Genomic DNA, 26886 nt, shown 5'->3' on the forward strand with positions numbered 1-26886 from the left:
TTAGTTCGTTACGCAGCCCCATCGTGGAAGGTTGGCAGCGGCGCAGTCCAGCGCACCTGCCCAGCGTCTCCGTACGGGGCGGCCCGGGGATTCTCCGGGCGGTCTGCGCTGTGACGTCTTTCCCCGATGGAAGGTCGCATTTGCGACAAGAAGTTCCACTGTGAATCAACAAAGCTTCTTGAATACTACACTCCTCGTAATAAACTGAAACACCATAAACAGAACAAACCACCAACGAGAAGTCCTCAAAATGTCTTCAATTGGACCGAAACTACCACCACATCTATCAAAGCGGAAACGCACACCAGACAATGAAGAGTCCAGCAATAGTAAACATCGGCGCAGCGAATCTCCAGCAAAGAACACAGACGAAATCGATCTCGAAGACTCAGACGATGACTACGGTCCCAGCGCGCCTCTACCCCCAAAAGCACCCATCGGCCCAGCTCTACCAACATCCAACAAAGGCGAGATAGATCTCGAGTCAGACTCAGACTCAGATACAGGCCCAGCACCACCAAAGCCTACAGTCGGCCCAGCACCACCGCCAGCCGACATCGCACAACGCCCTGCTGAGTCTCCCGATTCAGATTCAGATTCAGACTCCGAGGATGGCTACGGTCCCGCGCTGCCCGGCGCATCCAACGTGAACAAACCTACCATAGGACCTCAGCTCCCAATCGCTGAACCAGCACAACAGCGCGACTCATGGATGATGGCACCCCCTGAAGCATCAGGCTATTCAGAGCGCGACCCTACCAAAATGCGCAATCGAAAATTCGCCTCCAAACCAGCATCATCATCTGGGCCCTCAGCCGTCTCGGCAATATGGACTGAAACCCCCGAGGAGAAGCTAAAGCGACTACAAGACTCCGTGCTAGGACGCGCCGACAAAGCCGCAGACACAGAGCCTAAGGGCGGAAAGTCGCGGGAGGAAGAGGAGCGGAATCGCAAGATTTCTGCCAATATTGAATCGCAAAGAGGCAAGAGTCTATATGCGGAGCATCAGGGACGAAGAGAAAAGTCCGGGCAAAAGGTTGAGGAGGAAGACGACCCCAGTAAGAGAGGATTCGATAGAGAGAAGGATATGGCACTGGGTGGCAAGATTGGTACAGCGCAGAGGAGGGAGTTGATGAACAAGGCCGCCGATTTTGGTGGTAGATTTTCAAAGGGATCTTTTCTATAGACATTAACTGGTATTCGGATAGTCATACCAGCATGTACATCATATACCACAAATATTTACATATCACGTTTACTCATAATGAAGAGCGTATGATGGGACAAATATCATTTGTGCCATCTGACTATACTATAAAGACCCAGAACCAAGCTAACTCCGCCGCTCCGTTCCCATCCAGCTAAAAGCCATGTTTTCTAGCCCAATGCAAATACAAATATCTGTCTTACAATAGACAGTCCCCAAGAGTACCAGTAAATCCTCGATTTGAGCAGCCCACGCTGCCCTCGCCTTCGCTAGACATGACCCACGATCGCAACCTCAAACACCATCATCAGGGGTATATATAGCTCGTCGAGCGTTATACAGCCTCACTCTCTCCCGGTTATACAGCTACTGTCGCTCCACGTGTATATCATGCGGTATAAATCAAATGCTGTGTCGTCAAAAAATCAATTCCTTTATAATGTGAAGATTCGAGACGGTTGTGCCCAGCATATCGTTGTTGGGAAGGAATGAGAGAAAACCATCGCTAAAAAGATTCGTGTCGTTATGTAAGAATAAAAATTGTGATACACATCACTATGAGGCGGCCGGTGTTCGGTTTGCCGCTTCAAGTTGTGAAGGTGTTACATCAGGAGTGTTTTGGTTGTCCTGCGCTTGTCGCCTTCGACCAAATCGCAAAGCACCTCGCATAGATGAGAGAACACCACCATTTGATGTTTGAGTAACTTCTGGTGTTTGCTGGGTCTGCTCAGTCTGTTGAGCAGGCTCCTGAGCAGCTGGAGCGTCGCCTGTCCTGCGTCGACGACTAGCAGGAGCTGGGGTTTCGTTCCTATCGTTGCGAGAACCTCTGATCCATGCAGAGCGAAGAGCAGCAGGCATGCCAAAGACTGGGTTGTTTCTGGGGTCGAAACTGGATCCGTTGTTCGCACCGGCCTCGTTGTTGGCATCAGGGGCAGGACGAGGCTTGGGAACATAGTAATCGGCCTTGCAGAGCGGGCAGCAAGCTCGTCGACTGGTCAGCCAGGGGTCGACACAGACGGCGTGGAAAGCATGTCCACAAGTCAGTCCGCGAACATCGTCGTCATCCTCAAGTGTATCAATGCAGATAGCACATGTATCACCGGGGCCTTCGAGACACTCAGGGGGCAGAGCGCCGTCGATATGGTCGTCCTCATCATCAGTGTCCTCACTAGAGACTCGCTGAAGCCGGGCGTTGTTTGTAGGTTGATCATTTGGAGTTTGTCCATCAGTTGTAGTCTTGGGAGCCTCCTTTGACTTTTCCGCCTCAGCAGCCGCGGCCGCAATAGAAATCTCGGGTGCTGATGTTTCGGTAGCGTTACTCGCAGTAGTCGTCTCTCCCTGTCCATTCGGTTTGGGTGCGTTGATGGCCGGTTGTTCGTCAGTTGAGTCGCGGACCTTTGCAGAAAAGTCTGGCACGATTCCATCCGCCTCACGAATACTGTTAGGTCGAGTGGGAGGTGCAGAAACGCCGCCAGTAGTAGGAAGACCCTCCTTTGCACGATCGGAAACCCATGTCTTGTACTTCATCATCGGGAACTTGTCGTTGACCTCGTCCATGGTCATTAATTTCTTCTCGCGACGTCTACGATGAGGTCGAGGCATGTTTTCGAGAGGTATAGGCTCGCCATCCTCGTTCATTCGCATTTGTCGGTTTCGGGCGTTGTATCGGAAGCAGTATTTAACACCAACGATGATCCTGAGATTGGGTGTTAGAGCCATTTCAAGACATGATCCAACCATCGCCATGCAACGAGATTAGATATATGATCGTGAACAATTTCTCACCATAAGTTTGTAAAGACGACACCAAAACCTAGAGCGACAAAGAAAAGAAGAGGCGAGTTTGACCCGCCTCCATTGTCTTTTCTGTCATTGCCGTTATCTGTTGTAGTCTCGGCGGCGGCCTGAGAACTCGTCGACGAAGGGTCTTCAGCGGCGGCAGCGCGAATCACGACGTGAGAAACCTCAGTCAGTATCTGGCTAACGGCGACCATTTTTAAAGTGTGGCAACGGCCAGATTAAATCTTGAGCAGTTGGAAGTCGGCTCGAATTGAATCGCGGGTTACCGTGCGGGTACCATGGGCCGTTCAAGAAGAAACTCTTGCGGTTGAAGGGCGGCGGCGGAAGAAAGGCAATTAGCAAAAATCGCCAATCTTGATCAATCGCCCTTGAAGTTTAAAAAAGGGCGCCTTTGTCCGATTTCTCCTTCTTTTCACGGAAGAAGAAAAAGTAATACTCGATTATGAGCGAGTATGTAGTTGATGAGGTGAGAATAGAATAGCCGACGGAGGACGGAGAGGTGGAGTGGCAGGACAAGGCAAGAGGCAAGGCAAGCAAGGCAAGAGAAGAGACAGAACAGATCCAACGGCAGGTGCGAAAGTGGCCGCGTAAAGGATAAAAAGAGCAGGAAGGAGCCCAGAGGAATGGGGGAACGGGGCGAGCGAAACCGGGCCGGGGGCTAGCGGTGCAGCGTGATTGGTTGAGTCAGTACGCCGTGTGGAGTTGAAGCCGTAGGGAACACTGTGAGGTGGTACCTTTGCGACAGCAACGATTGGGACAGAGGGACACAACAGGCTGGAGAAACCCTGGAGAGGCCCTAGGATGAGCTGGAGCTAGTGGGTAAAGTGACCTGAAAGAGGTAGGTCACCCCCAATTGGAGTATCGCGTAGACTTGACAGGGGACCAGGTGTGATATGTCTGTGGCTGGAGGTGATCAAAGCCTAGATGGTGTGGTGAGATGGTGAACTGCGCTGTGAGGTTGGGTGGGTGGTTGGCTCGGAAAGGCGTCCCGTTTTGGAGATTGCGAGACCTTTCTGATAGATATCGCGATAGTTGATAGTGGTGGTGAGTCTTTAGTATGTCGAGTCCAAGAATAGAAGAAGAATGAGATGATGTGCTCGTGATTCAGAGTCTGAAATTAGGTAGACGAAGGTGCTATGCTGTTTGTGACAACCACGAATGAATGCGCAAACGAACTGGTGGTCTGTCCCTTGCAGATGGAGACCTGCGGTGTTTATAATTAATAGGAACTCTCTAATATCATGATGGGTCAAGTGGTTTAAGTCTAACGGGCCCATCCGTTTAATATTCCCCTGATACTGTTGCAACCGCGCGATAGAGAAATGCTTTTTTTGTGTTCCGTATTCTCGGGCGTATTTGCCCATTATGCTAGCGCTTGACATCTTATCCATCGCTGACAGTCGTGGCGCAGTCCGCGGGGTGAAAGAGACCTGACCTGGACCAAGCGCGGTGGAGTTTTGAATTCACAGAAGCTGTGAAAAGCACGGTTCTCTGACCAGACCAAGGGTTTTCTCTTTGAGATCTATTGCTGGTTCTGAGACAGGGCATAGCAGGGCTGGGCAGGTTTGAAAGATGGGACGAAAGGGAATGCTAAGGTTAGAATTAAATTCAGGGCCCAAGAGTTTGGTACTATTGACTTGCTATTATTTCACATTTACGGTTTCATATCTGTTAGTTTATTTAACCGTCAGCAGTAGGAATAAAGCTAAGGCAGGATCCATTCAGCCATTCAAGCGTTAAAGTTGATACTGCACTGCCTTAACTTTCTAACAGTTGCTATGGCTCTAACGCATCTCTCCGACTGGCGGCTTGAACCGTTGATCTTCAAAGTTCCGTCACGATAAAGAACGTGTTGTTTATTTATTTACTTTTTACATTCTCGCAACTGTGCCTTGCTTTTGAAGGCCCAATACTTTGACCGGGTCAATTGACAAGCATCTGAGCGCTTCCCACCGAAACGTCCCCACTTGTCGCCGACTCAATTCGTCTCAGCCCGTCCCGCAACTCAACTCCTAGTTTCTGTTTTCTTTGAAGCGCTCCACTACGATCGTCATCGACAAAAGGAAGTAATTAATGCGAAAAGGAAAACAATTCCTTCTCTGACCGTATAACTTTATCCTGGGTTTGGAGGCCTTTCATAAAAAGGGGTCTTACTGCAGCTGACAGCTGAGACCTTGTCCTGCATTCCGCTTAGTAACGTCCAAAGGTCTAGACAAGCGGCACAGCTCAGCCCACGATCTTGATGAGCCTGGCCTGTAAGAGAACGCGTTCCCAAAAGCTTGGCCTTTTTGGATAGTGGCTGCGAAGGTTCACTGGTATTTTAGTTCAGCGTATTTAGTTGTGCCTCTATACGCCTCAGTTTCACGGTGAACCCGAAAAACAGGATAAACAATTAGTTCTTGAGCAGGTGATACTGGAAGAATGATTAGAATATTAGGAGATGACGATGTTCCTGCAGTTGTGCAGTAATACGTGGTATAGCTGTGTCATTGTGTTACTGAGGATTTGATTGATGAGTGGTTATCTCTCCCGTACTCTCAAACCTCTAAAACAGGCTTTAATGACAGCTGTCTCAGAACAACCAACTACAAAGTTGAATAATCAAAACAATGCCACGTTCGTGATGGATTAATCTTTGGACTAGGTCTTGGCTGGCCTTTATTGAAGCAGCCTCAAGCGATGCTGAAACACATTCGAGAGAGATATATCCTGGCAGTGAATGCTATGGATTTTTAGTGGAGTGAAGGAGAAGTACTCTACAGTGCTCCTGGTTAAGCTCTCACACTGCTCCTTAGCGTCGATGTCTGGCGCATCTTTGGGGGCAGGGATGCCTGTACTGTAGTGGATAGCGCAGCTGCACCCCGTCCTCTCTGGCGGGTCTTGGCTTACTCGCTATCGTCTTGGCTGTGGCGATTGGATTGGTTTTAGTTTCCTAAATGCCTCTCACTCAGTCTGCATTAACCAGAAACTGACAACAAAGGTCAGCGGGGTTTGAGCCTCAAACCAGACCGGAATCTGCGGGAGGTTCGGCTGCAACGGGATTTCACCTGTCACTGTTTATTCATATAAATCAGGCGTTGAGATTGTTTATTGTTTCTATTGAGTTTACCGCATTACGTATTCGTCTCTTCCGTACATCCCGGTACGCACTTTAATTGTTGAATATCAATGGGGCTATGACGCAGTTATTGAAACCTCACCTTAAAAAAGAGCCTGACTCTTTGACTCTGACTGAGAGAGATACAAACAAACCAGCCAGACGACCATGGGCTCGACCAAAAGATCCACGTCAGATCTTCAGTTATTGCTAAATCCCGGCAATTCCCACGATTGTCTTTTCCTCAATTGTTTCTCGACTGCCGAGGGATGTCACAACACCAATGGGCTATGTAGAGATATCCCATGTAATTATTGACTCTTGACTGTTAATTACAAATACCCATCAAAATCTATGATGTCGATATCTATGCCGAGGCTATGGTATCTTGGCTCTCTCATATCCCCAGATAATTTGATAACTTGCCTCAAGGTAGGCATCATAGACATAATGTTCTCAAAAATGATTGAACATGACGCTACCTATTGATCGTTTTTTTCTTCTTATGATAGACTGAGCACGGATGGACCCTGGCTCTTGTAGTTTCAAGGACACTTAGTCAGACTTGACGATCACAGCCTTGACTTTCGGTAGCTGTCGACACTACTTCACAGCCTCAGTTTTCGTCAACGAATAACCAGAAACCCCAAGCATCAACTAGACTTCAGACGAGAGAGCGGCTGACTGTTCCCGCTGCGTCGTCACCAGATCTTCTATCGCCTTCCTGTCCTGTCCTTTCTCAGCTTGGCTTTTGTCTTGGCTTTTTGGTGGTGTCTGCTAGCTACTGCGAATTATCGAATGGCTTCATGGACCTGACCTGACTTAAAAGATCCCGGGTGCCACCCCCGCTTTCTGTAGTAGAAATGGCCTGGTCGAGATGCACCTACTGATCCCCTCCCCTCTCCTCTTTGGACTCCATATCATGGGGTATCCTGGTGGAGGTGGTGTTAGATCTGGTTCCGAGGTTGACAACCTGTTACCGCAATTGCTTTGACCACTTTGCAGTGTCTTGATAGCAATATGTCTTTGATATAGGCAACATAATATCTCTAGAAAGCAGTAAGATTCATTGAATTAATATTGTAAATTGAGGTATTCAATTATCAATCGTTCTTAATCAACCAACCAGAGTCGTCCCTCGGTTCTCCACGTCAGTCTTCCGAAATAGGTAGGTTAAACTTTCTTAGTCTGCCCCACGCCAAAAATGTTGCCTTTCTGCAGACAGAGACCCAACAGTCACCGACTAGATCATTACTGTAGGCTCAACCACAACTGGAGACTCCCCTAACAAAAACAACACGCAGAAATATCTCAAAAATGCCTCCTACAAAGCTCCCCGAGTCGGGAAATCCCCTGTAAGTCAAAGTGGCGGTGCTTCAACTCGCTCTGTTCTACCCCGGTGCTTTCGAGGTGGAGAGAGTATAGAGCAACCCATTCGAGTCAGCTCCGACCAGTGAAAGAGTGTGTGTGGGCTAATCTTTGTCTGGTTGTTTTTACAGTGTGTTTTTCGACATTACTATCGGAGGTTAGTCTATCCTGTTTCCCCCTCCGAGGACGGAGCATACCATCGCTCCAGAAGTGAGGCTATTCCCAGTGATCTACATCAGAGTAACGATGCTGCCGTCAATATCACTACTCACCGCCATCACATACACACTTGGTATTGTTCCTCACTGACACATGCAGGTGAACCCCTCGGCCGCATCACCTTTGAGCTCTTCAAAGATGTCGTACCCAGAACAGCAGAAAACTTCCGCCAGTTCTGCACCGGCGAAAGCAAGAACCCCGTCGGCCGTCCCCAAGGCTACAAGGGCTCCAAGTTCCACCGCATAGTAAGTTTCCCCTTCTGATCTCCGACCTGCAAACTAATCACAGTCAGATTCCAAACTTCATGTGTCAAGGCGGCGACTTCCTGAATGGCGACGGCACTGGCTCTACGTGTATCTGGGGCTTCAAGTCCTTTGAGGATGAGAATTTTACGCTGAAGCATGACCAGCCCGGTCTTCTCTCCATGGCTGTACGTTATCCATTCTTTTGTTGGTGATGTTGTGCTAACAAGTGTCAGAACGCTGGACCAAACACCAACGGATCCCAATTCTTCATCACCACAGTTCCCACACCCTTCCTCGACAACAAGCACGTTGTCTTTGGCAAGGTCTTCGAGGGTATGGACGTGGTCAAGAAGATGGAAGCCACAAAGACTGGCTACCGCGGCAAGGACGTGCCGAATATGGACGTGGTCATCTCCCAGTGCGGTGAGATGTAAGTACTTGCACCTTACTTGGTGTAACCCGTTCCTGGGACTCGCGATGGGTCGGTAGAGATATGAGACCATTGGAACACGATCGAAGAAATGGAGAGGCCGAGATCTGGAACAGGATAGATACCCGTCGTAAACACAAATCTCCATGTGCCCCTTACTTTGTCGGCGCTTTTCATCGTTTGTGCCATGTTACACTAAACTCGTGAGTTAGATTAAGTGCAGCGTGAACCATGGCAATGAACCAACATACAATGTTCCAGGGTCTCCTACGTTCTCATGGTATGTGTTTGTGTCGAGCCAACTGCCGAGATGACCACATCACAAGTTCATCAAACACAATCACAAAGGCACAGCAAACACGTTTCACTTCACAAAGGCACACACAAATCGCGACGAACTGTTTTGAAATTTTGCCAGGATCGAATTTCGTCCTCCCTAGATCCCTTTCACCCGAAACGAAATGCTCCCGTACCAAAAAACCAGTAAAAGCAAATGCACCATGCTACGTAAATTCATGTCCACATATCCGAGCCGTAAACGAAAGACCACGCCACCAATCCCGACTCCCCCCTTTCCAAAAGGAAGGGAAGTGGGTGGTGCGCGCGTAAATTTCAAGTGGTATCATACCCTTTATATCCAACGCCGTTGAATGCGACCGGCGCCCCTTTTTCATGATGTGTTGATCCTTTGCCTGCATCTGGTGAAGATGAGGAAAACACAATGCCGTCTATATATACTGTGAAAGGAAGACGTAAGGAAACGACGCCCCTTGACGAGGATATAGGAGTCAAGGGGTTGTGAAGATTGGGCAACCTAAAAGTTGCCAAAGACCCAGTTCCGGCGGCTGCGGAGGAATGGCGTTGGGATAGGAGGGCCATCACCCTGAGGTTGAGTCGGGGCGCCTCCGTTGGCAGGAGGTTGTTCGCGGAACTCGCCGCCGGGGAACGTGGGTTGGGCAGGAGGAGCGTTGGCTTCTCCAGTAGAGGAAGGTGTGTTTATATGGGTGACAATGGTCTTGATCACCGTGGACGGCTGCGGCTGTTGCGGCTGGTTACCTCCGGTGGGCTGTTCCTTGGGCCGCGTAGTATAGAGTGTCTCATAGACAGTCGAAGCAGTAGGCGGGGTAGGCACAGCATCAGACGGGCGCTTGCTCTTGGTGACAAGGGCAGTAGTCGTGATGGTCTTGGTGCTGATCTCTCCGTCGACAGGCTCAGGAGACATAGCGGGGAGAGACTCAGTAGGAACAGTGACATATACAGTGGAGATGATGGGGGAAGGCTTGACAGTCGCAGTGACGGTCACGGTAGCAACATTGTCGCCATTGCCAGATCCTCCGTCAGCAGGTGCGGTAGCGGTGGGCTGAGCAGGCTGAGAGGGAGATGAAGGAGCCGTGGGAGGAGGGGCATCACCACCCTTGCCGCCGTCAACGTCGACTTGAAAGTTGGACTTCATCTGCTCCTCGATACCGGCAGAGTAAATGTTCTGATCTTCGACGTACTCAAGGATGTGCTGATCCTTGGCGGCGAAGGCCTCAGAGCCAGTGATCTTGATGTCAATGACACTCGAGTAGCTTTCGTTGCGCGCGATAGCGTCCATAGTGAAGCCGTTGGGGACCTTGTCTCCACGCATGAAGGAACCAGCCCAGGGGAACTTGCCATTCTTGGTGGCTTCCATGTCGATCTTGTCGGCGTTCAGATCGGGCCAGTCCCAGTACCAGTAGATGGTGTAGATGTCACCAGCCTTGAGGTCGGTAGGGAGCTTGAGGTCAGACTGGCAGGCAAGCTCCTTCTCGTGGATTGCGCCCTGGTCCTTGAATTCGGCGGAGCGACCGGTGCTGAGCTGACCACCGTTGGGCTGGTAGCACTGGCCATCGTCATAGTTGCGAGTGGCGATGAGCTTGCCGCGCTTGTCACCACCGGTGCCCTCCTTGTTCCAGCGAAGGTGAACATCGAAGAGCTTCTCCTCGTCCTTGGGCTGAGTGGTGCCGTAGAAGTAGATAGTGCCGCGGTTCTTGGGCTTGTTAGGCTGGTTCTCGGGGAGAGTGGTGTGGCCATTCTCAAGGTGCATAATAGCAATGTAGTCACCAGCAGCGGCTTCAAGCATGGGAAATTGGGGATCCTTTTCGAGCTTGAACTTGTTCATAATCTCCTCACCAGAGTAAGCGGGTTGGCCCGCCTGAGGGAGAATGTTCTGAGGGATTGTGTCGGCAAAGGGGGGGTTGGTAGAATCGCGAGGCACGAAACCACGAGGGTATCCCATTTTACCGATCATGGTGCCATTTCGAGCGAGTTTAGAAGCCCACTCGACCCAGGAGTGAGCCGAAGCTGGCGAGATGAGGGCGCTCCCCGCGAGGGCGAGGCCAGAGGCGTGAAAGAACTTCATGTTTGCGAGTGTTCTCGTTGTGTAGATTCTTTAGTGATGTTTTGTAATTGCGGATTGCAAGGTAATCGAAGCTGATTTGTATCGAAATGATTTTCAAATAATGATTTTCGAAAAAAGGAGTGTTGTTAGAAAGTGAACTCTGGAAGAGAGAATGAATGCGTCGCAATTTATGCGCAAAGGAGTGGAAGGAGTGAAGCCTGTCACTTTCGATTCTTGCTAGTGCTGTATTGTTTATTGTGAATGAGAGAAAAACACAATTGTTGTGCGGGTGAACAGGCAACAACAGGCAGCGCTTCTCCTTTGAGCGTTGAGATTGACAGCTGGCGAACACTGGCAAGCTGTGTTAGCAGTCAGGTCACTAGGGGAACAAGTAATGCCTGAACACTTACCACTAAAGATAATGTGAGAGTTACAATAAAGAAACTGAAACTCTTGCAATCAATAGTGATTGGTTATGTTTGACTTAAACGATGTTTGTCGTTGCTGGAGTGTTCGGTTATGGTGTGGTGAAGTAAAGATCCTCCGGCCGGCGCAGGTAAAGCGTTGATAATTTAGTCAGTCCCGCTGATGTTCAAGTGAAGGATGGCGACACAAGGAAAAAATGAAACAAGGAGTTTGTTCAATGTTAAAAAGAGAAGAAAGAAGAAGAGAAGAGAAGAGAAGAGATAGAGGTGACAAAGGAAAGAAAGAGAAAAGGTTGTATACCGTTGACTCTACTTCAGCATCTTTGGTGTTCGTGAGTCACGAACAACGAAACGGGTGATGCGTGTGATGAGAGCGCAAAGGCTTATCGAACAAAGACTCAGAATCTCTGACAAGCCGAGAGAGCACGACAGCGAACGGATGGTAATAGTTCAGAGCGGAGTGGATGGGAGGACGAGTGGTAATTGAATGGATTGCACGAGAGGCAAGCAATCAAGAACACAAGTGGGACAAGTAATGCACGGCAAATCAAGCAAAGAATGACAAGCAGGCACCCGGAGAACGAAACATGAGATCTTTTAGGTCGAAACATGAGATCTGGGACGCAAGGTATAGTTATCTGTTGCATCCCCTGGTGAACTAGGAACCTATCGTTGAGCAGCATGGTTATGGTCTAGGAAACTGGCCTCGTACAATGGAGTCGAGACGGAGACGGGAAGGAAAAGACGCAACGCAACATTCAACATGCAAGGCACGATCATGGCAAGGGACAGGGGACAGGGACATGGGAGGACAAGGCGCGGCTAATGGCATGTCGAGGATATGTGTAGCTTGGCGTAGTCTGAGCTAGTTCATCCCATCGTATCGAGCTATATCGCGGATAAAAGATCGCGGCAGCTCATACATGCCATGAAAAGCAACGCTGGCGCGGTTAAGTTCCAATAGTGGAAATAGAAACGAAAGCTTGGGTAGGCTATGTTTCGTCGCAGTATCGTCTGGGGAAGCGCTCAAGGGGGTACAAGAGCAGCTCCGAAACAAGTCGATAGGACAATTCTTAGAACATGAATCTGTTTGTACAAGGATCTGATACTTCAGACTCTTGGCCAAGATAAAATGTTTCCCACAATAGAGTATTTCTTCCGTGTTTCGGAACTAGGATCTTGATAGCCGCCTGACTGGTCAAAGAGCATCAAGCGAATATTTCCGCCAAAGCGTCTCAAAGAAGACTCACAGCTCTTCAGCGGTTGGTTGACCAGAGCAACGGGACGGGTCTAGACATGGATATTGATGGGAAAATAGATTCTAGCAGGGGTTGAGTCCAGGTCTAGAACTCTTGAACAATGCCTGTAACGGATTAATATGAGCCACTGCCAGAACAAAAAATAGTATGAAACAGGCCGATATAGAACCAGATAATTGGATGTCGTTGCTCGGTTGGCGCCCACAAGATTCGGGCGTCTAAGGAAATTGGCTGGCGACCGTTGCAAGCGCGCTTTAGTGGGGTCAGAGGTCAATTGGCTGTGGCTTAATGATCGATTACAGGGATTCGACAGGGGCATCTGGTTCGCTGTGGTTGAGCCTTGTCTTTTGAATTGGTGAGAAGAATAAGAAAGAAGCCTGATTCTATGTCTCAGAATAATAGAAGTGTTGGTCGCCTGAGGCCTACCGCCGTGGCCTTGTGGCCTTGTCATGGCCTCATCCAATTATAGTTGTATGTCTGCGCTTAATCAGAGAGGAAGGCGGCGACAGTGAGTGGCTTCCTCGCTGGTTATCAGAGTGGCTTCCTTCCCAGTCTTGACTTGACTTGTATCTTTAGACGCGCCTTCCATTTATCAAGATCTTATCTATTTGAAACCGTGATACCCTCTTTTCTCTTTCTTCTCTCATTTTTCTTCATCTCTTTCTCTTAAACTTGTCGGTCAAGAATTGTCGTCGTCATCGTCCCACAAGGTCAACTCAACGGTCGCATCCTCGTAAATTTTATCGCTGCATTGATGAGCATGTTTGATCAAGCGCCCAAGAACAACTCCACCAGAATAAAATATCTTGGAAGAGTCTCATGAGATCATGAACTTATGAGCTGGGTATCTCTCATCAGATGACTCTTCTTCATATTATGGAGTGTTTTCTCCTGTCTTTGTTAGCTGTTCTTTGACTCACTCACTCTTAGTCACACTCTTCTATGTTGTCCTGCGTTGTACAGAACCACACGTGTGGCAGAAAACTAAAAGAGAATCAGAATCTTGACCGCTTCATTTAATTAGGGATTGTATCACTAACCGATATTCTTTCTCAAAGACCTGAGATATTTGAAGGTAGTTGAAGTTGTCCCTAAATAGGGCGTCTTCATACATCTTCAGTATCCATAGCATTCATTATTCACCAACACAGACTAACATCTTCAACTCCTGCAATCAATATCGATTTCTTATACTCAACCCTCGCAAACCTCCTTCATATTCAAAAACTCCATAAATCTATCGTATGAATATTCAATACCTTCGCACCCCCTCAAACTTACTAATACCCATCCCTCAATACACCCCTCCCTTGAGTTGTTCATTTCTTGACACGCCCTCTTGTTTCCTTCAAACTTTCGTCTCGTCTCAACAATCAAAATGTTACGTCAACGTCCCCTGCTTATCAATTCCAGTTGACGAAATGCCTCATCTTTTAACGGTCATCATCATCATCATTACTTTATTTGACGCTTTCAGTTGATATCTCACGTGCCTACGGGTGTGGCTGTTTCGTTTCGTCTTCTTCAATGGCTTCTCTCAATGTCTCACTTCCCCAATTTCTTCTCCTTCCATGTCTCTCATCATTACTCCTTTCAGCTACTCCAAGTTTAGCTTCCGCAATATATTGCTTTTTCTTCTCGAATCTGCACTGACTATCTGGGTTGGGGTTTTGATTCTCTTCCCTGTGATTCAAGGGAATAATTCATTGTAAAAGCCGTTACAATAACTCACACCCTTCAGTCTCCAACTCAATCGAAGTGGATCGTGATGTAGATGTACTGAATTCCATCTCGACCTCTAAACCTTCCGACTGTCGATCCTCCTGGTGCCTGTTTGCGATGGGAATGTCGTCACTGTTCCTTACCTTAGTGCCCGTCTGTGATGTAGTGATCGACCAACGACCTGTCAAAGTCAAACTCAAAAACTTCTTTAGCCTATCGATGATATGATTAATATCACATCTGAGACGTCATGATAAGAATTTCACTGAAACGAGTAATCATTTCCAAATTCGGATGTATCAAGTGAACACCATACATCATAGTCAAGGCGAAAGATGGGACACAAGGATTGGCTAATTAATCTCTTTTGTAAATCTTCGATAAACTATCAAACAATATGCATGTCGTATCTGATACGAACTTGGTATTACTGCCATGATCAAAAACAATTCCCAATAGTTGCTCCAAAACGCCTTCCAAATTCCCGTACATGATTATTGTGACATTAACTGCGTAAATGCATCATTCCATCTCATCGATGGTCTCGCTCACCATCCTCCTGCTGCTGCCATTGTGACTGGGATATGGCTATCAATGGCATCTCCTCTTCTTCGCTTCATCGGCCTGGGGCTGCCGTCACGGTCAGCTCCCGCCATGTGTGCCCATTGTGATTGTGTCCAGATAGCTGTTTGATCATTACTTGACTCAACCTTGTGGTGAGATCCCCAATCTGATCCACTACCGGTGCCTGTAGACCACCCGTCCAACGCCGGCATGTCCCAGCCTTGAAGACCAGTGTCGCACTCTGAGTTATCATAGACAAGAGAACTCGAAAGATCAAGTCCAGATGTAGTTGATGGGCTCTGGAAGGGGTTCACGGTGGACATGACAGGTTTGAGATCTGCCAGTGTCGTTTGCGCATCGTAGTAAGCCGCCTGGCTGTGTCCGTGTCCGTGTCCAGTGACAGGATGGCTCTCGCCCGCTGTGCTGCAAGTCGAAGGCATGAAGCCAACACCTGTGCTTGGAGGCATTCCGTGGTCAAAGCTGCCCGGGTACGACCCTTGTAGACCTGCGGTTGGTGGAGGTGTAGCGAGACCACCAGAAAAGGACTCGAATAGTGTAAGTCCATTGTTCGTTGCAGGCACAGTTGGCACTTGGGCCAGGCTCACGCTGGGATCCCATGCAGAGCTAAAGGTCTCGTTCATCGCCGCTGTCATGTGTTGGTTGATTGAAGGTGTGGGCGACATGATAGAATCTCGCGACATGGAAGCTGAAGGGTAGACGAGGGCCTTTTGCTGGTGGTAGCGGGACATGGGGTCGTTGACGGTCAACCATCTCCAAGAGGTACCAGCTGGCTTGAAAACAGGGTTGTACTTGTACCATTGGTTGGTTGTGTTGAATCGCCAGAACACAATACCCTGTCGAACCCATCGGTTCGAGTCGGGCGCACATGACCAAAGCTCCTGGTACATGGCCACCTTGCAGATGAGATCGCTGCCGGTGAGGTCGCGGCGAGCCCAAGAAGCGGCATCACCATCGTCCTCGGAGCGCTTGCGCTTGCTACCAGCACGGTCGATATCGTGCTTCTTGCGATCATCGCTCTTGGTGCGCTTCTCCTTCTTGCGCTGGTGCTCAACATCAGGGTATTGAACAGCCATGCTCAGGATGCTAGCCCACTCGACAGCAGGGAAGGGGACGTGGATGTCCTGGCGAGGGCGAGAGTGGCAGTCACAGTCAGGCTTGGAATCGCTGCAGCCACGACGGTGAATGCCGGTCTCGTTGGTGTAAACAGTAGACTTCTTGTCATCGCTGTGAAGCTCAGACGGTCGTGTAAGGCGGGTTACACACTTCCAGCGGTGGTTCTGGAGGTTGGGGTTTGTGATTGCCACCTCAACAAAGCCAGTGAGCTCAGACCCAGAAGGGAAGCGAGCATGCTCATGCAACTCAAGAGTTGCGCACATCTCAAGGAGCAAACATTCCTCATCGCGATCGGGGAGTTCGAGAGTCTCGTAGATCTCGGGCGCATCCTTCTGCCATCGGCGGGTAACCGTCTTGACACAGGCAGAAGTGGTTCGATCCAAAGATCGTGTGTACTCGTGGAGTAGCACATCCTTTCCGAGTACACTTGGGCTGTCATCACAGTTGGTGTACTTGTTAAGGTGAGGAAAAGACTCAGTGTCAAGAGGAGTGTCTTGAGCATCGTAGGCGACCTCGTCTCTGAACTTGACCTCAGAAGAGGAAACGTAAATCTCAGCGGTCTTAGGTCGCACTGAGATCAGAGACTGAAGAGCCAAAAGTTGTGAAAAGTATTCGTAATTGGGCTTAACATCAGGTACTCGACCCTCAGCAAGAGCAGTCAGGACAGGGTTGGACTTGAAGGATTCTTGCTCCTCATCGTCATAGTAGTCCTCTGAGTTTGTGGAGCCAGGCTCCTTCTTCTCCTCAGCAGGGAAAAGGAAATGGACTGAGAATGTCAGTGAAATTTCGAGTTGTCAGAGATATTTTGACTTACAGCATCGCAGGTCCTCGAAGAACTTCTTAACTACTTGCATATGACTTGAGACCTGCTTGCGTCCCATTTGCTCAATGCTATCGTTGCTGTTGTCGATTCGAAAAATTTCTTTGCTGCCGAGAATGGCAACACAGATTGTGAAGATGTATTCGCTGATAAGCATGTTGCGGCCGTGTAGCTTTCCCCCCATGGAGAACTTGCGGCGGCCCATGTGAGGCATGAGAAGAACAGCTGAGTCGCATTAGTATAAGTCAAGTCATTGGTTTTTGATGTACTTACAGTCAACGAAGGCATCCTCAAGCTCAGGCCTTCTCCAAACACCACCCTTATCCTTCTGGGTGTCTTTGTGTGCTTGTCGGTTACGGTATTGGCGGAAAGCAGGCCAGAAGTAGAGAGGGTTGACTCCATTTCGTGGTCTTCTTTGGAAGCGAGGCTGGTTTCTGGGTGTAGGTACGCGGTAGAGGCACTCGAATGATTGTGAGGGGATCATGGGAGCTGGAAGGCTGGCTGGCACTGAAGGCGAGATGCCAACTGGGCTCGAGTAGCATGGAACCATGCTGTTGAAGCTGTGTGACTGAGCATTGCCGGCTTCTCGTAGAGGCAGGCGGCTGTTGTTGTGATATGTTTGTCGAGCATCTCGAAGATAGTCTGGCGAAGGTGTATAGCGTTGTGAAGACAGCACTGGTCTTGGGTGGTAAAGTGATGAAGACATGGCGACGGCTTTGGTGTTTTGCAAAAGGAATGCCAGTAACAGAGCTCAGAAGGATAGACTTGACCCAGCTGAAATGGTGTCTGTGACTCTACGAATGCAGACAATGAGTAGACAAGAGATGATGAGAATGTTGAAAGGAATTCAAGACGTGGAATGGTGGGATAGATGTATGCATCTGAAGAAAGGAGTGTTTAGGCACTGGAACGAAGAATCTCGAGGAGAAATCTAATAAACATCTATAAATCCAAGACTGGGGAGTATATCATAGATAGTCTGCGGAGCCAGGGCTGGAGGCGCCCCTCGTCAACTCTACCTACTACTCAAACGATCAAGATCAAACCATCCATCATCTATCCACCAAAGAGGGTACGTACGGTAATGGGATGGCATGGGGGTGGGAAGGGCGCCGCCTCGTCCCCGTCCATCTCCAACACCCAAGACTAACACCAGAGCTCCAGCCAGCGGGGAACAGACCTGACCTTGCCCGGAGGGAGGTCTATGTCGGTAGTAGTGGCGGCCAATTGTGAGTGCTTGCAGAAGCCACCAGCACATGGCAGCTTTGAGCTCTGATCGAGGGCGTTAGGATGCAAGGGAGTGTCAGGGCGGGGCCCCGATAACTATCGCCAATCATCAGGGACTTGCGGAGGGAGGGGCGTGTATCGAGGGATCTTAGAGACATCTTCAGAACGAACGGCGCAAGGTACGGAAAGGTATGTATTCAAGATTAGAATCAGACATTAAGAGGATCCGCAGATTCCCCTGCCAGGGCAATGAATTCTTTGACGAACCTCTAGCCCGAATCGAAGCCACTCCGAATAAGCGTTGCGAGTAATGCATGCCATCCGTTCTGCAGTGACCATGACCCTTGCCAAGGGAGAACGGCGTAGTAGAGCTGTCAAGACCAAGGCCAACTGTGCAGGATCAGGCACAGGCACAGGAACGCTCAGCCTTGTCGAAACCCTCAATCCAAAGTAAATAGTATCTCTATAGTTTTCTCCTTCATACTCAAACGTCCATCTCCTCGTTCTCATTGCCAATATTGACCCGAGTCCTTCCCTTGCCAGTCAGTTGCTGGAGGGCCATCTTGTTGACTTGTCCTCCAACCTTCTTCTGCATCTTCTCAATCTCCTCCTCGGCATCAACTGCCTCTGCCTCAGCAAAGTCCAAGACAAGCTTGCGACCGAGCAAGTGGGTGTCCCTCAACGAGTTTAGTGCGTTCTCGGCTTCCCGGGGAGTGACAAAATCTGCAAAAGCAAAACCCCGAGGCGTATAATCAGCCTTCTTGGGAAGGCGTACCGATCTAAGCTGGCCATAGGTAGAAAAGAGGGACCTGATATCCTTCTTAGTAACCTGGAAAGGCAAGTTCTTAATGATGATCTTGGTACGCTGCCCTGCAGCCTTCCTAGCCTTGTCCTCGCGACGTCTCTCCTCAGCTGCGTCATGGCCCTTGTGTGAGGCCTTGACAGCGAGTGTATGATCGTCAAGAACATGACCGTCCATGACCTTGAGTGCAGCCTGTGCTTGGCTCTTGGTACGGAACTCCACAAAACCGAAGCCCATGCTAAGTGTCTGCCCTGGTTTCTTTGGGTCCATCTTAGTCTTGACCCTGGCCGAGACGAATCCGTCGAGGGACTTGAAAGTTTCTGCAAGCCGAGACGTAGAAGTGGAAAAGTTTAAATTTCGCACAAACAGTGATGTTGTTTCCAACTCTTCCTCCGGCTTATCACCGCGTGACAGCAAGTCGCTCACACTAAGGTTTTGGACCGTCTGAGCCGGTCGATCTTTTAGCGACACGGCTTGCTCCAGTTGGTCGCCGCCTCTGAAGATGTCACTTGGCGCCTTTTCCAAAAAGAGAACACTATCACCAATCCGGCGATATGCCAGGTTGCCAAAAGCGGCTTTGGCGTGGTTCGGCTGTGAGAACTGGACAATAGCAATTGTCCCGCTTGGGGGCATCAAAACTCTAAGCACAGGCCCAGACTCCTCAAAAAGCTTACGGAGTTCGTCGATCGTGGTCCCATAGGGGAAGTTCTTCACCAAGATAGCAGTATCGCCCCGCTTCTTTGATTTGAAAGCCTCCAGGTCCACCCCATTAGCCGTGAAATAGGCTTTGGTCTCTTGAATGACGCTCGTCTCCGCGATGGCCTGCTTAACACCAGCATCAGCTGAGGTAGGGTCGAGGAGTTCTGATTTTGAAACACCAAGACGGTTGGCAACTGATGCGTTGACGGCATCCTGGCTCATATACAGCGCATTCCAGTTAAAGGTACTTGTGGATGCGTTTTGTTTCTTGCGGATCATGTTTTGTTTCTTGAGAGGGAGTTTGGAGAGGGCAAACTCATCCAAAGCTGTGTCTCGCTTCGCACTCGCAGGAATGATGTGAAGAATACGCCCCTGAAACGTCGCCCCGTCCATGGCTTGGAATGCTTCAACCGCTCCCGAAGGCTCAGTAAACAAGATCAGGGCGAACCCCTTGCTGGTACCTGACTTGCTGGCCGGCAGATGAACCTAATATCCAACAGTTGTTAGTTGATGTATAGACTAGTAAAATCCTCAAGAAATGCAGTGAAATTGGCAACAATTCAGCTAATCGAAGCATCTACTAAAATATTCGTCTCAAGGTTCTCATCATATACCGTAGTATAAGCTGTCCCTATCTGAGGTTCATCACGTTGCGGGGTTTTGCATAGGAAAGAAATAAAAATGCGTTTGAAACATACCTCTTCGATTGTTCCGAATTGTTCGAAGCTCTCCCGAAGGTCATCCTCGGTGGCGCTGTAGGGCAAGTTTCGGACGAAAAGCCGCGATGTTCGGCGGATCGCCTCAAGTGAGTCGTCCTTTGCCGGTTCACCCCCTGTTGCCTCGGCCGCGGGCTCATCCATCTCCACGTCATCCGCAGCAGGCGGGTCGTCTGGAGTGATTTCCATTGCATCGCCTCCCTGTGCATGATCGGTCTCAGTTGTTGAAGGCCCTTGCACAGGCGTTCGTTCCAGATCATCGGGATCAACGAGGTCCAGCAGTCGGTTTGTACGTGAGCGAAGCCAATCGTCATCTTCCGCAACGACCTCCTTCGGTTGCGCCACAGCAGGTTTTGTCGCATCTGCAGACTCCACCGGTTCGTCACCTGCAGGAGCTTTATCCTGCATATCAGAAACCTCCTTTGCTTCTTTCAGCTGCGAAGGCAAAGTCTCAGAGACAAGAGGCTTCGCTGGAGGTTCGATTCTGCGCTGCTTCTCCTTCCGAGCAGGAATTTGCTCGTACTCATCGTCGCTCTCTTCTTCAGGAACGGCGGTAGCAGCAACAGCAGCGACTCCATCACCTAGGCCACCACGGACACCGTCGTCCATAGCTCCCTCCCTACCTTCCTTCATTACGTGAAGGAATTCGCGTAGCTTGGGGTCGGCAGCAGCAGCTTGGGGCTCATCTCGCTTGCGCTTCCTCAAGGTAGAGTCAGAGTCTTTCTCAGCCGATTGTTCCTTGCCCTTGATCGTGGTGGATGGTTGCGATGCAGGTTTGGAATGCGCGGCGCTCTGGTGTCTGTTGAGGGCGGGGTCTGAGATCTAACATTCCATCAGTATTCGAAGTCAAGACATTATTGAGGAGTCACTCACAGGTCTAGCTGTCTCTACGGCGATCTTGGACATACGAATGTAAGACTTGTTGAAGTATTTGACTGCCTTGGAGGCATCTTCGGATGTCTTGTAGCCCACATAGCCAATGCGTCGCTGGGGAATCAGCTTGACATCGGTAATCTCGCGACCCTGGGCGGAGAAGTGTTTCCGAAAGTCAGCCTCTGAGATGTTGGGAGGCAAGCCCTTGATGAAAATTCTTGAGGAAGCCATTGTGAGGTTGGTTGTTGTTTTGTTGATATCTCCCGATTATTTGGCGAGTAGTTCACCGGGGGAGTTTGACGCGTGAAGTCATTTTTCAAGAACGTGAGCTCTTTAAGAAGGGAGAGGAAAGAAAAAAAAAAAAGTTCTCTACCACACTCTTATTGTCCGAGGTTGGGACCCGAAGTAGGCCCGTGCACCCGGAATTTCCAACAGTTCCAACCCCACTATTCGGCTTCTAGGATGCTTCTAAGCAGACGTTTTTCTTCACCGCCCGCAGTTGAGAGATGGGAGAAATTCCAGAGATCAAGTCAAACGCCACAATAATATTGAATGTTGATGAAAGCAGTTGATTATAGTTGATGAGGGTCAATATCTACTGTATTATGCCATTTCTGTTGTCTTTCCGTCATAATGTGTTCCTCAATGCTGTGATACAGGTAATGGCAGCTGGCAGAATTCTGCCGCTTCGAACTTTTCCTCCAGCCATGCTTCAATATGCTGGATACTTATGATGGATATTGGTGGTCACAAACATATATACGCCTGTGATGATCAATAAATAAATACATTAAGCATCAACATTCTCATTGCCAGCCTGGTCGTACACACTCAAGAATGCTGGTGGTGGGAATGACTTTGCCTCCAAGACTCACCTTGCACTCAAGACCTGCATACTGAATACCAAAGGGGTCATGTTGGAATCAAGTGGCTGGTAGCTCTCGCGATGCTTCTCTGGAGTTTGCATCTCCGGTTGACCTCTCATCTGCTATCTTGTTCTTCTTCAACACTTGTCTTCAGAATGCACATTCAGAATGCACAAAGCCGCCTGGAGCTTACAGTTGGTACTTGACAATACTGAAGAAATATCATCAATATGTTCTCGTATCAGTCTTTGTTTCGTGTCCTCGAATCCAGTTGTGAACATAGGATATCCTACAACAACGGGAATGGAGATGGATTCCTGGTGGTCAATATGCGTACAAGTCCAAAGGAGCGGCGTTATGCATTTGCTAGATGCCGATCACAGCTCCCATAGCAAGAAATGGAATCTAAGACAACGAAAATCTACATGTCTTTCAACTGCATATTCTGTTCATTCTAACCTGGAGCATCATTTTCTCTCTTTTTCTTCATCCTCAAAGAGATGCTTCATACCAGAATCATCGTTTGCAACAATCATTGACTGAAAGCAACATCAAGAGATCTTCAAAACATCGGCTTCTCTTCCTGGTCTCCTAGCAACTCGAGAATTAACTTTCTATCAACAAGCGGTGAGTCGAAATCTAGAAAGATTCTGAAAGTTTAATGCCCATATAGCTCTGAATTTGGCACTCCGACATTCCTGGTCACTCACCTTCTCTACTCTATCGCTACAACAATATCCAATTCTTCAGTACTATAGACATGGAATAAAGATAAAAAAAAATTCTATAAAATCGTATTGAGTCTACTGGAATATTCAGTGCTTTCTTTTTTGATGAATGATCTTCTAGAGGGGTGCTGGAAAATGCATTCTTGATGTGCATTCTGGCATATGTAAGATGCACACTCCACACCATGAAGCCTTGGAATGACTGGTGAGGGAATGCGGATGCAAGCCATATTCTCTGGAGAATTCTTGCCAAACCTTGTGGAGGGCCATCTGACTTTCTGTATGCTTGAGCGGTCAGGATAGATAAGTATAAGAAGTCCACTCACTCCGCCACTCCAAATCATTTGGTTCACATGTTATTCAGGACTGAAGACATATACGACCTGGGTTTACGTCTACATTTGTTTTATCATATCACGACTATTCTTGTGTCGGCGAAGCATATCAAGTATGGCTTGGAACTGGAACACCAACTGGGCAGGCAACGACACTCGGATGTCTCGACTCCGGAACTCATCGATAACTTCATCCGACCACAGTTTCTCACAAAGTAACCCCGGACACTCAGCACAGAATCAGTACGCCTAAGATTTCCCGTGGAAAAATCGTTTGTAAGAGCTTGGGAGTCGGTCTGATATGGTACATGGCTGTCGTGAGTCATTGGACGATACTTCGTACATGATTCATGAGCAAGAGATATATCACACTGCCATATGGGTCCGGAGACACAACACCAAACGAGGAAATACTTTCCAAGCGATACGCCCGTCATCTAATCTGGTTAGCAGTCCCCATATGGTTACTCAAGCAATGATCATGAGTCTTCAGCTGGATGCACGTGAAGTCCTTCACTGGCAGGCAATCGACTGCATCATGATGCAGAACCTGGCGAAGAATAAACTTTGAAGGCTTCTCACAGGCTTGATAAGTTTGTTTCATCACTCTCATGAACAAATGATATCGGTAGGTGGTAGGTGGTGAGTGGTAAGTGAACGTAGTAGTTTCACGTTGTTGTTCTTACACCTGAACTGAAGCTATACCAAATGCGATATTCTTATGGACTCATGACGCCGCCAAAAACTTTATTCAAGCCTCTGGTATTGCCTTTTCTGCTATTTTCTGACATAACGCGGACGCATTCGTCCGTATCCTGTGTTAGTCTCTTGCGTTTTGGGATCCTTCTTACTGTTTTCGGCGAAGACTGCTGGATCTCTCTCTGATAGGTTTCTGACATGTCAACTTGTAGTTATGATGACCTTTCTCCCCTTGTATCATTTATCTTTATACTTTGCGGCAACACTTTAGCTTTTGAGTTCACTTGGGGGATCGTTGATCTTCATGGCGTGGGTTTAGATGTCAAGATCTCATCGTTCTTTCAAGTCTATGGGGTGTCTCTAGGTAACTTCTTCTCAATTCACTCTTTGGGAGTAATTCATAGTTTCTCTTTTATTCGCCTGTTGAGTTTTCGCGCGTTAGTGTTGTAACGCTCAAGTTACAGTTGGCCTAGACGCTTGAGTCTGGATGCTACACTTCAGCGTGTATCTTGATATGCCCGCGGCATTGAACTCAGGTAGCAGGGATAAGAAATATCACAATAGAGTCTAGGTTTAGTGCGTAAGGTTCAAAAAGTATCGTCATATATTATGTTTGGCGGAAGTTCATGCTTGTTCCTTTCTTTCCTGAACAACCAAGGTCTTGGATAACCTTATAACATGACAGCTCATATGATTCACAGTTGTAACAGAAAGCCAAAAACTCTTGAAGAGCTACAGGCCTCAAATAAACTCTACCATCTATATCACGCCCTTCATACTAGCATTTTTCTCTAATCATCACGCCGTCTACCTGCAACTATTACAGAGTTCGATAGTATAGGGTAACTTGAGAATCGACAGTGGAGCCGCTAGTGCAGGTACGTACCGTTGCTCGGATGGCACCTGCCGCCCCCAGGCGTTGTCACAGCGAACACCCCCAGTTAAGCCCAGGGCAGCTCAGGGCAGCTCCTGCCTGGCGAGGCTACAGCTTGGTCACCAAAGGAAGAAACAGACCAATCAGTGCTTGCAACAAACACGCGACCTGCACTTAGCACTTCCATTACTCCACAAGGCTTTAGCATTTGCGCGTTTCATCAACAGCAAAAGCTACCTACAAACAAACCACCCGTTACCTTAATACTTTTTGCTTTACTTTTAACTTCACTGTACTAATCGCTTGACAACACCGGCGCCTCTTACTTGCCGCTTATCGCGTACGTACGCCCCAGATCCTGCTAGCAGATCGTCCCGTGGCCCCCGACAATTCACTATAAGGGGGGCGCGCATTAAGGGACAAGGCGTCTTCGACCGCCAGCCTCACGACGTCAAGATAAACTAACACAAGTTTGCCAGTCGCATTTGTTTCCCAAACCGAACACTTTCATCAATCTTAATCAAAATGGCCGACGCTCAGGCTCCTCCCAAGGATGAGACTCCCGTTACCCGGGAGAAGCTTGAGGGTAAGCAACACCCCCTCGAACACGAATATCGAAACAACGTCATGCTGATATCCAGCCAGCCCAGATCAAGTCCGCCGACATGGTGAGATAACCCGACATGCATACCGAATACACCGGACACGATCGCTAACGATGGAACAACCAAGACCGAGGACATGCAGCAGGAGAGTATCGAAGTTGGTATGGAAATTAAGGACAGCGCTGCGCCGGCGCAAAGGGAACAAGGCTGACATGATAACAGCACAGGAGGCTATGGCCAAGTACACCATTGAGAAGGTTCGCCGTCAAGCGCTGAATCTCTGTTGCCATTCGAGCTAACACCTCATGACAGGACATTGCACAGTACATCAAGCGAACCGTTCGTACTCACCAAGCCCTGTCGCATCATGCAGTTGTACTTACACCATCCAGTTCGACGATCGAAAGGGACCTACCTGGCATTGTATTGTTGGTCGTAACTTCGGTAGTTTCGTTACTCACGGTTCGTCAAACTCAACTTGCGGAGGGGAGACCCAATTCCGTAGCCTTGGGCTCGGGAAGCTTGACTGACACATGTCACAGAGACCAAGCACTTCATCTACTTTTACCTTGGCCACTGCGCAATTTTACTGTTCAAAACGCAATAGGCATGGGAGAAATGGCTCACCGGTGGGGGCCTTTGGAAGAGCTTGCTGTAGCAAAAGAGGACAGTATGGTTGGGCAACAAGAAAGAAAGGCAATGGCAATGGGGCATCATCATCGACATCGCTATTACGCCGCTTACCCTCCCCTACTGTGCTCGCCTCGATGTACGATACGGACAGCCGTGGATCTTGCGGCTGTACTAGGTTTATGATCAATAACGAGGGGCGCTCGCCCAGTTTTTCCAAATCCCGCTGTTCCTGGTCCAGACAGGTGTTGAAAGTTTGTTGCTAGGGGTGGCTGATCTACCGCGATCTGCTTGCCAGGTTGTGCCTGATGCAAGGCTGTTGAAGGTTAGCTCCCGATCTGGGGATCTGAGCCTGATTTGCCCAGATTGTTCCCGAGACATGATCACCAGGGTATCTTTGATATGTTGGCTACGTCTTGGTTGTCCTTTGGCCACTTTTGATCGGAATCCTTTGACGTTTGCTGTTGTTGAAAAGTGACAGAGTTACGAGTTACTGACATGTCCGTGACCACATGACGACCATCGCCGATTACCATGTCTCCTCAGCACCGTGAACATCTCGACCATCGGCCGACTTGGGTTTATACTATGATCAACAGCCTCGCGTCGATCCACCTCTGATTAGTTCACGTGGTGTAGGAAGCTATCATCTTTCTGGGTCGAAACCCGGCCCCAGACGAGTTACCCGACGGTCTAGAGAAGCTTCAGTCCGAGTAAAGAGTAGTTGCCGGCAGCACACCCGTTCATCTTTAGATGGCAGCTGGAGCCTTTGGGCCGGGACAAAGTCAAATGCCTCGTCCGCCTTGCCGACTCGGTCCTTGTACAATAGCCGCTACAGTACTCTGACTAACCTGTCCATCAACTAAGTCAACTATCCCGAGAGATCAGACCAAGAAGCTAAACTATGGCAAGGTAGGCTAAAGACATTTTCGGAACGGAGGCGGGGCTTCCATCTCCATAACCAATGCCGCCTCTCGTGGGGGTGGGCGACTAACACGGATAGAGAGGGGGTACACCACACTACAATACAGGCACAAGGCACAGGAACAAAGAAAACGATTTGCATTCTCAATTTGAATTTGGGCCTTTTATCCTTCGGGAGCAAAAACTCTAACAAGAGCTAACCTTGACGGAGAGAAGAGAAACTAATTCAGTTAGCATGACGGGTAAAAAGTCGAGA

At 48.9% G+C, this 26886-nt stretch overlaps 7 protein-coding genes across 7 annotated transcripts; 3 read left to right on the forward strand and 4 right to left on the reverse strand.

The window, feature by feature from the left end:
- Window positions 1-163: 163 nt before the first annotated feature.
- Window positions 164-1275, forward strand: B0J16DRAFT_327703 (uncharacterized protein). Its single transcript, XM_046126131.1, has one exon. It carries the CDS (start codon window positions 251-253, stop codon window positions 1184-1186), a length of 936 nt encoding a protein of 311 aa, XP_045988844.1. The 5' UTR covers window positions 164-250; the 3' UTR covers window positions 1187-1275.
- B0J16DRAFT_366447 (uncharacterized protein) lies at window positions 1276-3574 on the reverse strand. Its single transcript, XM_046130090.1, has 2 exons — window positions 2993-3574; window positions 1276-2903 (listed from the first exon to the last, which is right to left on the reverse strand). Exons 1-2 carry the CDS (start codon window positions 3199-3201, stop codon window positions 1763-1765), a joined length of 1350 nt encoding a protein of 449 aa, XP_045988845.1. The 5' UTR covers window positions 3202-3574; the 3' UTR covers window positions 1276-1762.
- Window positions 3575-7333: 3759 nt separating this feature from the next.
- Window positions 7334-8612, forward strand: B0J16DRAFT_327708 (peptidyl-prolyl cis-trans isomerase H). Its single transcript, XM_046126132.1, has 5 exons — window positions 7334-7459; window positions 7604-7629; window positions 7791-7936; window positions 7984-8121; window positions 8170-8612. The coding sequence occupies exons 1-5, from the start codon at window positions 7422-7424 to the stop codon at window positions 8368-8370; spliced, it is 549 nt and encodes a 182-aa protein (XP_045988846.1). The 5' UTR covers window positions 7334-7421; the 3' UTR covers window positions 8371-8612.
- A 465-nt stretch (window positions 8613-9077) lies between these two features.
- Window positions 9078-10849, reverse strand: B0J16DRAFT_15550 (uncharacterized protein). The gene has a single exon (XM_046122117.1). The coding sequence runs from the start codon at window positions 10747-10749 to the stop codon at window positions 9181-9183; it is 1569 nt and encodes a 522-aa protein (XP_045988847.1). The 5' UTR covers window positions 10750-10849; the 3' UTR covers window positions 9078-9180.
- A 3717-nt stretch (window positions 10850-14566) lies between these two features.
- On the reverse strand, window positions 14567-17358 carry B0J16DRAFT_391005 (uncharacterized protein; the record flags this gene model as incomplete). The annotated part of the gene is made up of 3 exons (XM_046131911.1): window positions 14567-16598; window positions 16647-16877; window positions 16926-17358. 3 exons carry the CDS (start codon window positions 17356-17358, stop codon window positions 14683-14685), a joined length of 2580 nt encoding a protein of 859 aa, XP_045988848.1. The 3' UTR covers window positions 14567-14682.
- A 1005-nt stretch (window positions 17359-18363) lies between these two features.
- On the reverse strand, window positions 18364-21200 carry B0J16DRAFT_352295 (uncharacterized protein; the record flags this gene model as incomplete). The annotated part of the gene is made up of 3 exons (XM_046129255.1): window positions 18364-19866; window positions 20079-20918; window positions 20970-21200. The coding sequence occupies 3 exons, from the start codon at window positions 21198-21200 to the stop codon at window positions 18364-18366; spliced, it is 2574 nt and encodes an 857-aa protein (XP_045988849.1).
- A 3796-nt stretch (window positions 21201-24996) lies between these two features.
- B0J16DRAFT_377667 (dynein light chain) lies at window positions 24997-25683 on the forward strand (the record flags this gene model as incomplete). The annotated part of the gene is made up of 7 exons (XM_046130858.1): window positions 24997-25057; window positions 25117-25139; window positions 25204-25237; window positions 25299-25333; window positions 25389-25415; window positions 25469-25538; window positions 25619-25683. 7 exons carry the CDS (start codon window positions 24997-24999, stop codon window positions 25681-25683), a joined length of 315 nt encoding a protein of 104 aa, XP_045988850.1.
- Window positions 25684-26886: the final 1203 nt, after the last annotated feature.

This window comes from Fusarium flagelliforme (genome assembly GCF_020744385.1).
Source record: "Fusarium flagelliforme strain FIESC 12 MPI-CAGE-AA-0113 chromosome Unknown B0J16scaffold_1, whole genome shotgun sequence".
NCBI lineage: Eukaryota > Fungi > Ascomycota > Sordariomycetes > Hypocreales > Nectriaceae > Fusarium > Fusarium flagelliforme.

Excerpts from the sequence above, each read along its gene's own strand:
- B0J16DRAFT_327708 (XM_046126132.1), top strand. The coding sequence starts at position 7,422 with ATGCCTCCTACAAAGCTCCCCGAGTCGGGAAATCCCCT. Across the intron at positions 7,460-7,603 it reads CCCGAGTCGGGAAATCCCCT|TGTGTTTTTCGACATTACTA; the intron begins GTAAGTCAAAGT and ends TTGTTTTTACAG. Across the intron at positions 7,630-7,790 it reads TTTCGACATTACTATCGGAG|GTGAACCCCTCGGCCGCATC; the intron begins GTTAGTCTATCC and ends TGACACATGCAG.
- B0J16DRAFT_366447 (XM_046130090.1), bottom strand. The coding sequence starts at position 3,201 with ATGGTCGCCGTTAGCCAGATACTGACTGAGGTTTCTCACGTCGTGATT. Across the intron at positions 2,904-2,992 it reads GTCGTCTTTACAAACTTATG|GATCATCGTTGGTGTTAAAT; the intron begins GTGAGAAATTGT and ends ACCCAATCTCAG.
- B0J16DRAFT_327703 (XM_046126131.1), top strand. The coding sequence starts at position 251 with ATGTCTTCAATTGGACCGAAACTACCACCACATCTATCAAAGCGGAAA.
- B0J16DRAFT_15550 (XM_046122117.1), bottom strand. The coding sequence starts at position 10,749 with ATGAAGTTCTTTCACGCCTCTGGCCTCGCCCTCGCGGGGAGCGCCCTC.